We start from the raw sequence: 11920 nt of genomic DNA on the forward strand, positions 1-11920 counted from the left end.
AAAATCCATATATATATATATATATATATATATATATATATATATATATCTGTGTGTGTAAAAAAAAAAAAAACTCAAAAATAACGATATTCATTCATTTCTATAATTGATAGAGGACATCAGATGTAAGTACAAATTCAACATCGCTAAAAACAAAAAGGATGAATCTACGAACAATCTCACAACATTCAAGTTAATAGCATAGAACGACAATTGCAAAAAATGTCCATGTTTCTGGATCTGCAACGATGATGCCCAAATCATTGATTAAATCTGCAATTGATTGAAGTCGGTATTTCAATATGAACTAAACGAACACCGCAACAACACGGAAAATCAAACGTAGTACCAAAGACGACCGACAACTATTATATTAAAAAAATAATTATAATACGATGATGCCCAATATTTTTCATGCGGAACTAAAAAAAATAAATTGGGTGGGCCACTAAAAAATTATAATATTGAAATTAAATACAAAAATTATTATTATTATTATTATTATGACAGAAAATACGAAAATGACATTGCATATAAAAATATTTGTCGTAAAAAGCTATACCAAACTTTAAACGTATGATTCATATCTTATAAGCTCATATTAAAATAAAAAACCTATTTAGTAACATTTTTTCATTAGCTTATAATTTATTTTGATAAGTTAATTCAATTAGCTTATAACTTATTATTTTTTATCCTAATTTTATCTCTATATGTCATGTCATTAATATGCTATTTCAATTGCTACTTTTATTCAATACTACTATTCAGATATCTGCTATTTTTTGTGTGGATATTCTTCGCGCAATGCGCGAAGTTCCGCCGGCGTACTAAACCCACAACGTACTACATCACCGGGCGGCTCGCCTGAATGCCGAGTCTTTCTCCCGATTCGACAACGTCGTCACCTGCAATGATTTTAGTCCCTCAAACTAAGAATTAAAATAAATATTATAAAGACTATTTTGAACATAAACATATTTTACAGGGCTTAAAAAAAATTAAAAGGACTATAATAAAAATGCAAAGTAAAAACAACTTGAAAATTATTGTTAATAGCTGAAAGATCCCTACAATCCTCAATAAAAGAACCATAATGAATCTAAATATTATTCAATGTCGTATCTATAAAGTGAAATTATACAACATGATTGAAACAAAAATATGACAACATGGTAGATCTTCACAATGAAGTAAAATACTACAAAAAAAAAGAAGAAGTGATAATTATAAAAAGCTTAGGAAACAAAAGACATAGTAATTGAGAGGGACCAAAATGGCTACGAAAATTCTCTGCCAATGATCAAATTAAATAATTGATCTTACAACTAAAAAAGTATATATATTATATCATCTAATTCCTTCCATACATGTTCTTCTTAAGGGCATGTTTGTGGCTGGTATAGGACTTGAACTAGAGAAGTCAATGGAGAAACTAGCACTGTCTGATCCAGGAGTACTGCATTCAGGTGATTTCTTGCTCATATAATATGGTGATGTGCTCATTGCCCTGAGTATGTACAAAAAAATGCACTAACATTAGAAAATTACATCACATGAGATAATAGAATTACAAATAAATATAATGTTAACCAATTTGGTTACTAAGTTTAATTAAATTATAAAATTGTTTCGGGCTGAACTAAAGCCCAAAGCTATAAACAAGCTCAACATGTCCTAAGGTCGGTCTATGATAGCTCACCCACGATCTACTCAAGGTACACCGTACTCTATGCTAAACTCGGCACAACATATAAATGACATTTGCATAGAATGTTATATTCCTCAATTCCACTCACACTTAGTTTTCTACAAGGTTGCTATGATAATCCTCATGCATATCCACCTCCAACAAATACGCATATACACTCACTCTTAAGGTACATACATTTTATCCAATTCATACACACTCATCTTGAGTTGTTATTAACTTGAGCGTTGAAGTGCTAATATTTTTGTTGGTACCCTTCCTCGCTATACTAGAAGCTCACAACCACCATCAAATTACACTCTATCTCACCAGAGGAACCATCTAATTATGATACCTCAAATAAAAAATATCCAAGAAATTGAAAACTAAAAAATTACATAAGTTCTTTTGGATTGGCCAATTTATGCTATGTTTCTGTGAAGAGTCTCCACCACACGCCCGGGTGAAGTCTCATATGGAAAATTCGTGTTGACCGCACGTTAGTAAAGTAGAAAACAAAAACAAGATTTCCAAACATACACTTAGTTTTCTAATTATGCTAGAGTGAATAATGTGATTAAGAATCTTCAATTTCTGGGTTTTTTTTTTAGAATTTTGTTAATTTTAGAAATTGGATCGCATGATCTCTATAATTTCATAGACTCAATTGGTGATTCGCTAAAAATTAATATACATTCAATGAATGAAAGAAGTTTATAAATTTTCTATATGATCGTAGACTCAACAATATTAAAGAAAACTCATTAGAACATTACCTTTCCTTTCGCTTCTCCAAAAACCGAGTCAGCGATGCTTTTCGTGCCTGAGGCAAGCCTACTAGAAACACAACAAAACTTCGCTAATTATTATTGTGCCTTACATAAACTAGAAGAAAATACTAGCAATGTTGACACTTTTTTCAACATTTAATTATCGAGTTAATTATTGCAAGTTCCGGCCTTTCAATTTGTCGACTGGCATGTGATTTCACCATTAATATAAAGAATATTGAAACTAAAGTGTTAAAGAATGTGTCACTAGCATTTTTCGATATATAGAGCAAGTAAGCATAATATACCTTGTTGAATCACTTTTGTAGGTGTAGATCCTACAGAAGTAGCAACAATAGGAGATTCCAAGGTGTTGGTAGGGGCATTTGAAGGTCCTAAAGATCTTATTATTGTGACTTCATTGTTGCTACTTACATGAGAGGTCATTGGAAGAGGACTTGGCAATGGTGAGGGGTATGATTGGCTTATATTGAAACCATCTTTTTTGGAAGGAATAGAGATTTCTGGTTGCATTTTAGTGCCATTTCCAGCTAGTAACATGATAGCCTTAGCCTAGTCATGAAAAATGAAAATCATAAATATTTAATATAAGGCCATAACATATATATATATAAACAAATCGGACTCAATGTTGTCAATTGTAGATCGCAGAAAAAAGTGGTTTGTTCAAATTCTTCTATGCTACAATGTTATAGTGCCGCTATTAGCTTTCATTTTACAATACTTTGTAGTGCTAAATAATGTATCACAGAATAATAGCGATCTGTTCAAATTCTACTATGCAATTTGACAACATTGAGGGGACTAATTTGAAACTTGAACACAAATAAGATAAGTTTAGGGTAAACTAATTTACCTTCTCGGGAGATATGTAATCATATACACATACCGAACCACCATAAAAAATTGTCATAGTACCATTGGATTTGGAACAATTCCTATTCCTATAAAAAGAATAACAAAATTTTCTTAATGTTCTATTATAAATTACTCCACAATATCATATCATAAAAATATTAGAAGTAACTTTCCACACCCCCAAATATCACTTCAAGTCGGATGTACCCATCTAAAAAAAATAAAAATTCTTTCATCCAATAGTACACTTTTAAATAAAATATATTGTTCAAAAGTACACTTTCGAATAACTTTTATTGTTTTTTTTAGAAATGTGGGTGGAAAAATTGCTCCGAAAACATTTTCAATGAAATAAAAAATTTAAAAATTTTCAAATGTTGAAATTTATGATACCTCAAGTCAGTAGAACCAACTATGGAACCTATTGATGGAAGAACAGATACAGGTGTGGCAGAGGATTTAGAACCAAAAGATTGTGATCTTGTAACTGAATTAACCATTTGATTATTAGATTGGTTTGAAACTGAAAATTGTGCATCAGAAGATTGCAAAGGATAAACTGTCATTCCATGCTTGTTTCCTACTTGCTTTCCCATGGACAAATTTTCCTTCAAAATTATCAAAGAATAAAAATTAGTTGTAGAAAAAATTTAAAAATGCATAAATATGGAATTCGGATTCATGCAGTTGGGATATCGGTGGCCGTTTGATCAAGATTGGACCGTCTAAAGAAAGCTGATTTTTATTTTTATTTTATAATTCAAAATACTAAACTAAAATCTGATCTATCTGAATTTTGATCATATGGTCGCCAATGTCTTGATTGCATGAGTGCGAAAACCTGTAAGGCTCTGTTTGGTAAAATTAAACTATAAGCTAGCTGATAGCTGAAAAGCTAACTTTTAGCTTATAGCTGAAAAACTAGTAGAATGAAATTAAAGTATTTGGTAAATTTAGCTTTTGTAATCATAAAATGACATAAAAATATATGACTATTTTATTTGAGTGGTAGTTATTTTTGTGAGTGGTTAGTTTTTTTATTAAAATAATAAGGTTAAAATTAAAATAAAAGGTAAAAAGTTAGTAAAAAAAACTTATTATCAAATAGTACCTCTAATTTTATAAAAACAAGCTTATAAATTACTATAGTAAATAAACGATAAGCTAGTTTATTTATGTTCCTAAACACATCCTAAATATAAAGGTAACAAAATTATTTCTCATTATAAAAATTAGTTCATGTTTAGTATCATAATAAATTTGTTGAAATGACAATGGCTTACTGTGATTTTGTCAAAGTAACTGTAAATCTAAACATATGCATCTAAACATCATAAAAATCTTGACAAACCATGTTTGACCATTGTAAACTAAAGAATCTCTAAAATAAAAGAAAAATTTCTAAAATAAAAGAAAAATTTCTAAAATTAAAGAATAAACAAACCTGTGTCACACCCAAGAATGATTTGTGATTAGACTCAAAAGCATCTTTATTTGAAATAGTCATATATCCAGAAGAAGTTACTGGATCCATAACAGTGTTTCTTGACCTATCTTCATGAGTGTTCTTGAAAGACAAGAATTGAGGAAGGTTTGAACCCTTATTTGAGAATGACCACTGCATTCCTAAACTCTTCACTGCATCAAATTTAACAACCAAAATTGTGTTAACACCAAATTAAAAATTTAAAAGAAAAGAAACGAAAAACTTTGACATAATGATTTTAGAATCGATTTAAAAAAAAAAAAACCTTTTAACCGATTTAAAAAGTCTTTTCTGCAACGGTGAAGATATCGTACAATAGATTGATTTATTCCTTTTCCAAACTAAGAAAAAGCACAATGATGATGGTATTGAAAATGATCTAAACTACTAAGAAAAAAATTTCATCAAACTTTCTAGGAGCTCAAAATGAATTAGAATGATAAGAAAACCACCACCAATAGATATAGGCACATGGATATATGTCACACAACCTATATTTAATCTACCCCACCAAAATAAATAAATAGAAAACAAATTAGCTACAGCAATGAAATAATAAAAATATTAATCTTACCATAAAACAATTTAGAAGATGCTCTGGAAAAACTTTCATCACAAGAAGCTAGAGTTTATAAAGAAAAAGGAGTCACATATTAGTATATAATTATATCACATGTGACTTTGTTATTTTGTTATTAGTCTATTTATTATTGTCAATTACTAGGTAGTATCTTAGCCAGGCACGGCTGAAAAATTTAAAATTTTTTTTTTTTCGGCTTTTCACCACCAGTTGAATCTGGTTCGGGGGTCAGTTCTGGCATCAAGTGGTTCCAGCCCCCTCCCGATCGCAATTGTGGGGGATCGAACCGCGGTCCTCCCTACCAAGTTCAGCACCAATCACCACTGAACCAACTAACGATTGGTTGAAAAATTTAAATTTAGTAACAAGAAAAAATAATATTGTTTTTTTTTTTTTTTTTTTAAAAGTTGATGGTTTATAAGTACCACCAACTTGTTTACAAAGAAAATACTACATTTGCTACTGTCAAGGATCGAACCCCTGACCATCAGCCTACACCCGCTCAGTCAGCAAGTGCCAACTGAGCTACCCCACCCACCCCTCCACCAACATCCAGCTCAGCAACCTTTAAATTTTGTCTTGAAATTCCTTACGAAGCATAGTATTATATTATTTAATCATAGTCCATCAACATATACTTTATTATATAATGTACTAAATGGTACAATTCAATTAGCCTGCTGCAATATCTTTATATGCTATGACTTTGTTTTTATTAAAATGTTTCCTTGTGTATAATTATATTTTATATGCACCTCTTTGCAACCAGCTTGTCATTACAATAAAAAAATAGTTATTTATATCTCAACAAGGACATGCAGGCATCAGCAATGCCCATGTTAAACTTTTGATAAATAATGTTAATTAAATATAGTGATTTGTTTATATACATTTATAAGTGTGCATATTTTTTATGCTTTTCATACTGAGAAAGTCTTCAATAGGCACATATACACCACTTCAGTTTTGGGCACAACCAATAAAATAATGACAGCTCATAGAAGTAACAGAGGAGTACAAACTTTTTTACATTGACATTTTTATTTTTATTTTTATTTTTATTTTTAAAAGAAGAAACACTGTTTATCATCTTCTCTCTTCCAAGTTCTTTTACACTGACATTTCTTCTCAAAATTTTCCTCTACGTTGCGACTCTGTCTCCGAGATCCGGCCTCTACCTAAGATGAGATTAGCAAACTCAAGATTATAACCATGTATTTTGGGGGGGGGGGGGGGGGGGGGGGGGGGGGGTTGGGATGGTGATTTGGGTTTTAGCCTTTTAGTGTTCAATTGTTTTCAATTAGTTGAGAATTAAATTGGATCTTAGGAGTTCTTTTGGGCTTTGCAAGAGACCCTTTTCATCCTAATTATGTTTGATTTTTGATTGGTGGAAGAATATGAGCATAGAAAATCAAGAAATCACTCGCTGTGAGAAGAGGCATGGTGGATTTGGGTATTATGCTTATTGGAAACTTCCATAAAAAATCCTTCTCAAATGTTGGATGCCGACCCCCGTTGTCATTGTTAGGAATTGAAAGATTGAAAATTTTTGTAGTTGTTTTTAAATTTTTTTGTTATTTTCATGAACAGTAAAATTAAAGAAAGAGGACCCAGTTTATATGCAAGGGAGATTGGTGAAATAGGTTGTTGGAGCTTAGGGTGGAAACTGGAAAGTATAATTATAAGAAGAAATTCGAAAAAATGAGAATCATTGATGATGAAGTTAAACCATGGATGAAGAAATGGATGAAAGATGATAACAGAGAAATGGTCGGGTTCTCAAATCCCAAAATTAAAGATTTATATTTTATTAGAAAATGAAAAAAAATTAGAACTTTGGTTGTTATGAGTTGTCACAATTTTATTGGGTGTGCCTAAAATTTAGGTGTTGTATCCGTGCCTATACAAGACTTTCTCTTTCATACTATCATTCACACATCAGGATCCAAGATAAATAATGTTAATTAAATATAGTGATTTGTTACTAGTTTATATTAAAAAAATACTACTATTTAAATATTCATACTAATATTCTATTACTGCATCAAAATCGAGAAAATGTTGGACCACATTTTGCAATAAAATATAGTAGAATAAAGAGCACCAACAACAACCAAGAGCACGTTTTCTAACATAAGTTACGTAACTAACCATCCAACAAAACAATATAGAATTTGATTGCTAAAAAATAGTGAATGGTTGATAAAATTATAATGAATTGTTTATAAATTATAAGCTAGTTTTTAATTTAGAGTGAATAAAATTAGTCGATTGAATTTATAATGTTTGATAAAATTAGTGTGGTTGAATTAACTTGTAAGTATGAAATGACATAAAAAATATATGTTTATTTAATATTTTATATTTTTTTAAAGAAATATGACAGAAGTAAAATTGGAAGAAAAAATGATAAGCTATAAGCTTATAAACTACTTGAAATAACATTTAAAAAATAAGCTATAAACCAGTAAAATAAATTATAAGCTCTTTTTAAAAAAGTTTAACAAATAGGTCTTTTTTGTTCATATAAACTTATAAGCTCAAAATATGACTTTATCAAATAGAGCCATAATCTTTTTACTATTTATAATTATTTGCTAAGAAATATATAAGTCTCATAGTATTTATAAAAAAAAAATTAAAGGACTCAAAATCTTAAAATTTTAAAGTTTTTGATGGTTGCTCTTAATTTAATACGTTAATTCTACTAAGTGAGACTTTATCCTCACATCCCAACATTCTTTATTGTATTATTTAGGGTCCGTTTGGCCTAACTTTTTTCCTCTTCTTTTTACTTAAAAGTAAGAAGTTAGGTCAAACAACAATTTCTAAAAGTATGGTAAAAAAAACAATTTCTATATTTTAGGAAAAATTATAATATATTATCAAATATATTTTTTAACCCTATTATAATAAAAAAAAACAACTTTCAAAAAAAAAATTATAAAAACAATTAAGATTTATCAAACAATTTTAACTTTAGTTAAAAAACTATTTTTTCTAGCTTTATGATTAAAAGAGCTTCTACACCTAAAAAAAATTAAGTCAAACGAGCCCTTAGTATAAATAAAAAAGTGTCGCACTAAATATTTTCCATTTTAAATTGGAGCATCATTCTTTCACCTTAAAAAATTTTCATAAAAAAGGTGTCTCATGCACACTCAGAAACTAAGACAAATAAATCAATATTAATTAAAAATAATAAAAATAATTAAATGTAATTATATACTTTACATCTTAAATTTAAAGTGTCGATACTACATTCTTATCTTTAAAAAAATCATATTCTAAATTTTTTTGTTGAATCATTAGGCTTGATTTTACATGAGGTTAAATTTATATTCACAATAATTTTTGTGATTAATATTAAATAAATAAAACTTTATAAAAAATATAAATTAATTATCAAAAAAAAATTTATTTGCATAAAAATATCCGGTGACATACATTTTTTTTCACCCTATATCACAAACACTGTGTTTTTCTTTTCATATAATAATGAATGGCAATGAAATTCAAACTAAAATCCACATGGACTATAATCACTGTGCGGGCCTATGGCTTTTCTCTCGGAGATTTTCTTTTGTCATTTTACCAGTTTCTTGCACATTACATATCTTTTTTATTTTATTCTCATACTACTTAAGTAGCGAACATTATAAAAAAAAATTGTAAATGTCATCCGCTACCTACATAAATAGCGGATGTTATAAAGGTAAAGTATTTTTTTGGGAGTGTCCACTTTCTAACTAATAAATAGGATATTTTGGTAATTTCACAGAAACCCTCTTACAATACACTGACAAATTGCTATAGCCCACCACATATCAAAAATCAACTTTGAACCATTAATACCATATGGTCCTATCCATAGTGTGCTAATATAAGATTTTCCTTGCATAACATAAGTAGCTCAGCTGTATGATAGATGCTTTACCTTATTATGCAATTATGTAGATGGAAAGTTAGCTGCAAATTGCAGCTAAAATGTCTTTTTATACTAGACTAGATAACCTTAGCCAAGTTCACCCTAGAAAACCTTAAAAATCTTGAACTTGATCTTATCCATTAAAGGAAAAAATAATAATAGGAAAAAAAAAGTTCCCAATAATGACACAAATTTTATTCTTTTTTATTTTATCATCACAAATTTAAAGTAAAGTTTTTTCATCTTTAAAAAATCAAACAAAAACTTAATTAAAAAAAAACACAGAAATCATTCCCCCAATATTAACAAAATCACACCAACTCTCAAATTTAATTTAGTCCCCAAAATTAAACTCTCAAATGTAATTGTTATTTTCTCCTTGCATGATTAAATAAAAAAAACAAACTTAAATTCCAAATATTAAAATAAAAATAAAATAGAAATCTTCTTTCATAAAAAACAAAACTTAAATTCCAAATATTAAATTAAAATAAATGAAAATTGGTATACTATACCTGGGTCTTTTGTTTTGTTGGAGGCATCTTCTTTCATAGAAATCCATGGACTGTTTTTGGAACTGAAGCCAAGGAATTCTTTCTCCATGTGTGAAAAAATTATCAGATACCAACAAATTTATTTCTCTTCCAAGTTGCAGAAAGAATAAAAATTTGACAAGTGAAGAAAAAAAACAAACAGAGAAAAGTGTAGTGTTTGGTTGTGGTGAATTGAGAGAATTGAAGAGAAAAGAGAGTAGAAGAAAGAAGTAGTGACAGGGTGACAACAAAACAAAAGTCTATAAATAAATAAATAAATAAATTGAATGAACAAATTGAGAAATATATATAGGACTAAACTAATTAATATTGGATTTAATTCATATCAATAAATTTTAGTGACACTAATATTTTAAAATATTTTGACCAATTTTCTCTTATATTTTGAGACAGAGAGAGTAACTCATTAGATAAAAGATGTTTTCTATCTATTTCTCAATATTAGAATATATCTCTCACAAAAGGCTTCAATTCTTAGTCTTAATGGTTCGCTAAGGATCCATTTTTTAGTTCCAAGATTCTCTAATCATTCTTTTAAAAAGATTTGAAAAAAATAAACGTTTTTAAACCAATATGCGTGCACCCGTATGATGGGTAGGAATTTTTCTACGAGGTTAAAACACATTTTCAATTGAATGTCAGTGTAAAATTTGTTTACATCCATAATCATTAAATTATAATTTTACATTATTTTTTTATAAGGCATGCAGGTTTCGGCCACATCCTTTGCCTATATCTCCATTTTATTAATAAAAAAGAAAGAAATATATACATAAATTATGGAGACATAAACCTAACCCAGTAAGTTCACACAAAAGCTCGTAGGACAATAAAATATATCAACTTCTATTTAATCCTAAAAGACAAAATAGAAGGCTTAAGAATTCGAGGCGAATGAACCGACTGTCAACACATAAACGGTTCACATACCCACTACTCCCTACAGCAAGCAGCAAGCAATTATTGTTTTTTCAAGCTAAACAGTCTGAAATCAAAGAATGATACGGATATTGAGATAAACTCGGTCCAATAGAGGCAATACGAGACCCTCTAACAACCGTCGTGACAAATCAAGTGTCGTTGAGAATCCAAAACTCATAATCAATCGAAAGCCAGATCGAGGAATGGTCAATCAACGGGGCTGAGCACCACAAGCACAAGAATCACCATAAACCCAAACGATTACTACCGTCAACTGTAACGACCCGGTTTTTATTATTCGCTATTTAAGTATTTAATTAATTGTTGCGATGACTTTTAATTACGTTAGTGGCGAATAATTATTTATCGATAGTATTAGTTAACGCGAGTTGGGCCAAGCAATTGGGCTTGAGGCCCAATGGGCCTTGGACTTAAGGAGGGGGCGCTATATAGCCCATGGTAGAGAGAGAAAGACCCTTTTTGGTCTTGATAGAGAAATGAAGAGAGAAGGGAGAGCAAGGAGCTAAGGCAAGAGCTTGGAGGAGAGATTCGAGGAGCAATCGTCGAGCTTTCGTTGGATTAAGGTACGAGAGTTAGATTGCATATTGGTGAGTGGTCATAAAGAGGGGAGGATGTCGATTCCTCCATTCCCAAACTCTTTCACTCATTTTCGTTTTTGGGTTGTGAAATTTTTCTTAATGAAAGTGAAATCTATTGATCATAACATGTTTAATAAACTCTTAACATATTATACAAACGATTTGTGGGTTAAAAGTGGAAATTTGCTATGTTTTGATTGAGTTGTAGTGTTCACGCGCGGCGTAATAGTTCTTGCTGGCCATCACGCCCCCGGCGTAGTTCATTCAGTCCTGTGTTGACTGTTGACTTTTGGGTTGACCGTTGACTTTTGACTTTTGATGGTTTATGCACCCGGAACCTATTTTATCCAGTTTTTCGCGTAGATTCCAATTTCGGAGTTTGTTTTATGAGAAAATGCATGCTTAATACACTTTACTTATATTATTAGTATTGTGTTAAAAATGTGAGTAAATGCATTGTATGTGTTGATGATTGTTGATGATGTTTGTTTAAATATCAAAGAAGTATATTCA

The 11920-nt window shown here is 29.8% G+C and overlaps 1 protein-coding gene across 5 annotated transcripts; it reads right to left on the bottom strand.

Moving 5' to 3' along the window:
- Positions 1-1029: 1029 nt before the first annotated feature.
- Positions 1030-10306, bottom strand: LOC123916126 (protein TIFY 6B-like). 5 transcript variants are annotated; one of them, XM_045967503.1, is made up of 8 exons: positions 9849-10128; positions 5400-5447; positions 4784-4977; positions 3733-3947; positions 3338-3425; positions 2769-3033; positions 2467-2524; positions 1030-1510 (listed from the first exon to the last, which is right to left on the bottom strand). In XM_045967503.1, exons 1-8 carry the CDS (start codon positions 9934-9936, stop codon positions 1351-1353), a joined length of 1116 nt encoding a protein of 371 aa, XP_045823459.1. In that variant the 5' UTR covers positions 9937-10128; the 3' UTR covers positions 1030-1350. The 5 variants fall into 5 exon arrangements, with proteins under 5 accessions (XP_045823459.1, XP_045823458.1, XP_045823460.1 ...); XM_045967502.1 differs by having other exon boundaries at positions 2467-2527; positions 9849-10127; XM_045967504.1 differs by lacking the exon at positions 5400-5447 and having other exon boundaries at positions 2467-2527; positions 9849-10306.
- Positions 10307-11920: the final 1614 nt, after the last annotated feature.

This window comes from Trifolium pratense, linkage group LG3 (genome assembly GCF_020283565.1).
Source record: "Trifolium pratense cultivar HEN17-A07 linkage group LG3, ARS_RC_1.1, whole genome shotgun sequence".
Lineage (NCBI taxonomy): Eukaryota > Viridiplantae > Streptophyta > Magnoliopsida > Fabales > Fabaceae > Trifolium > Trifolium pratense.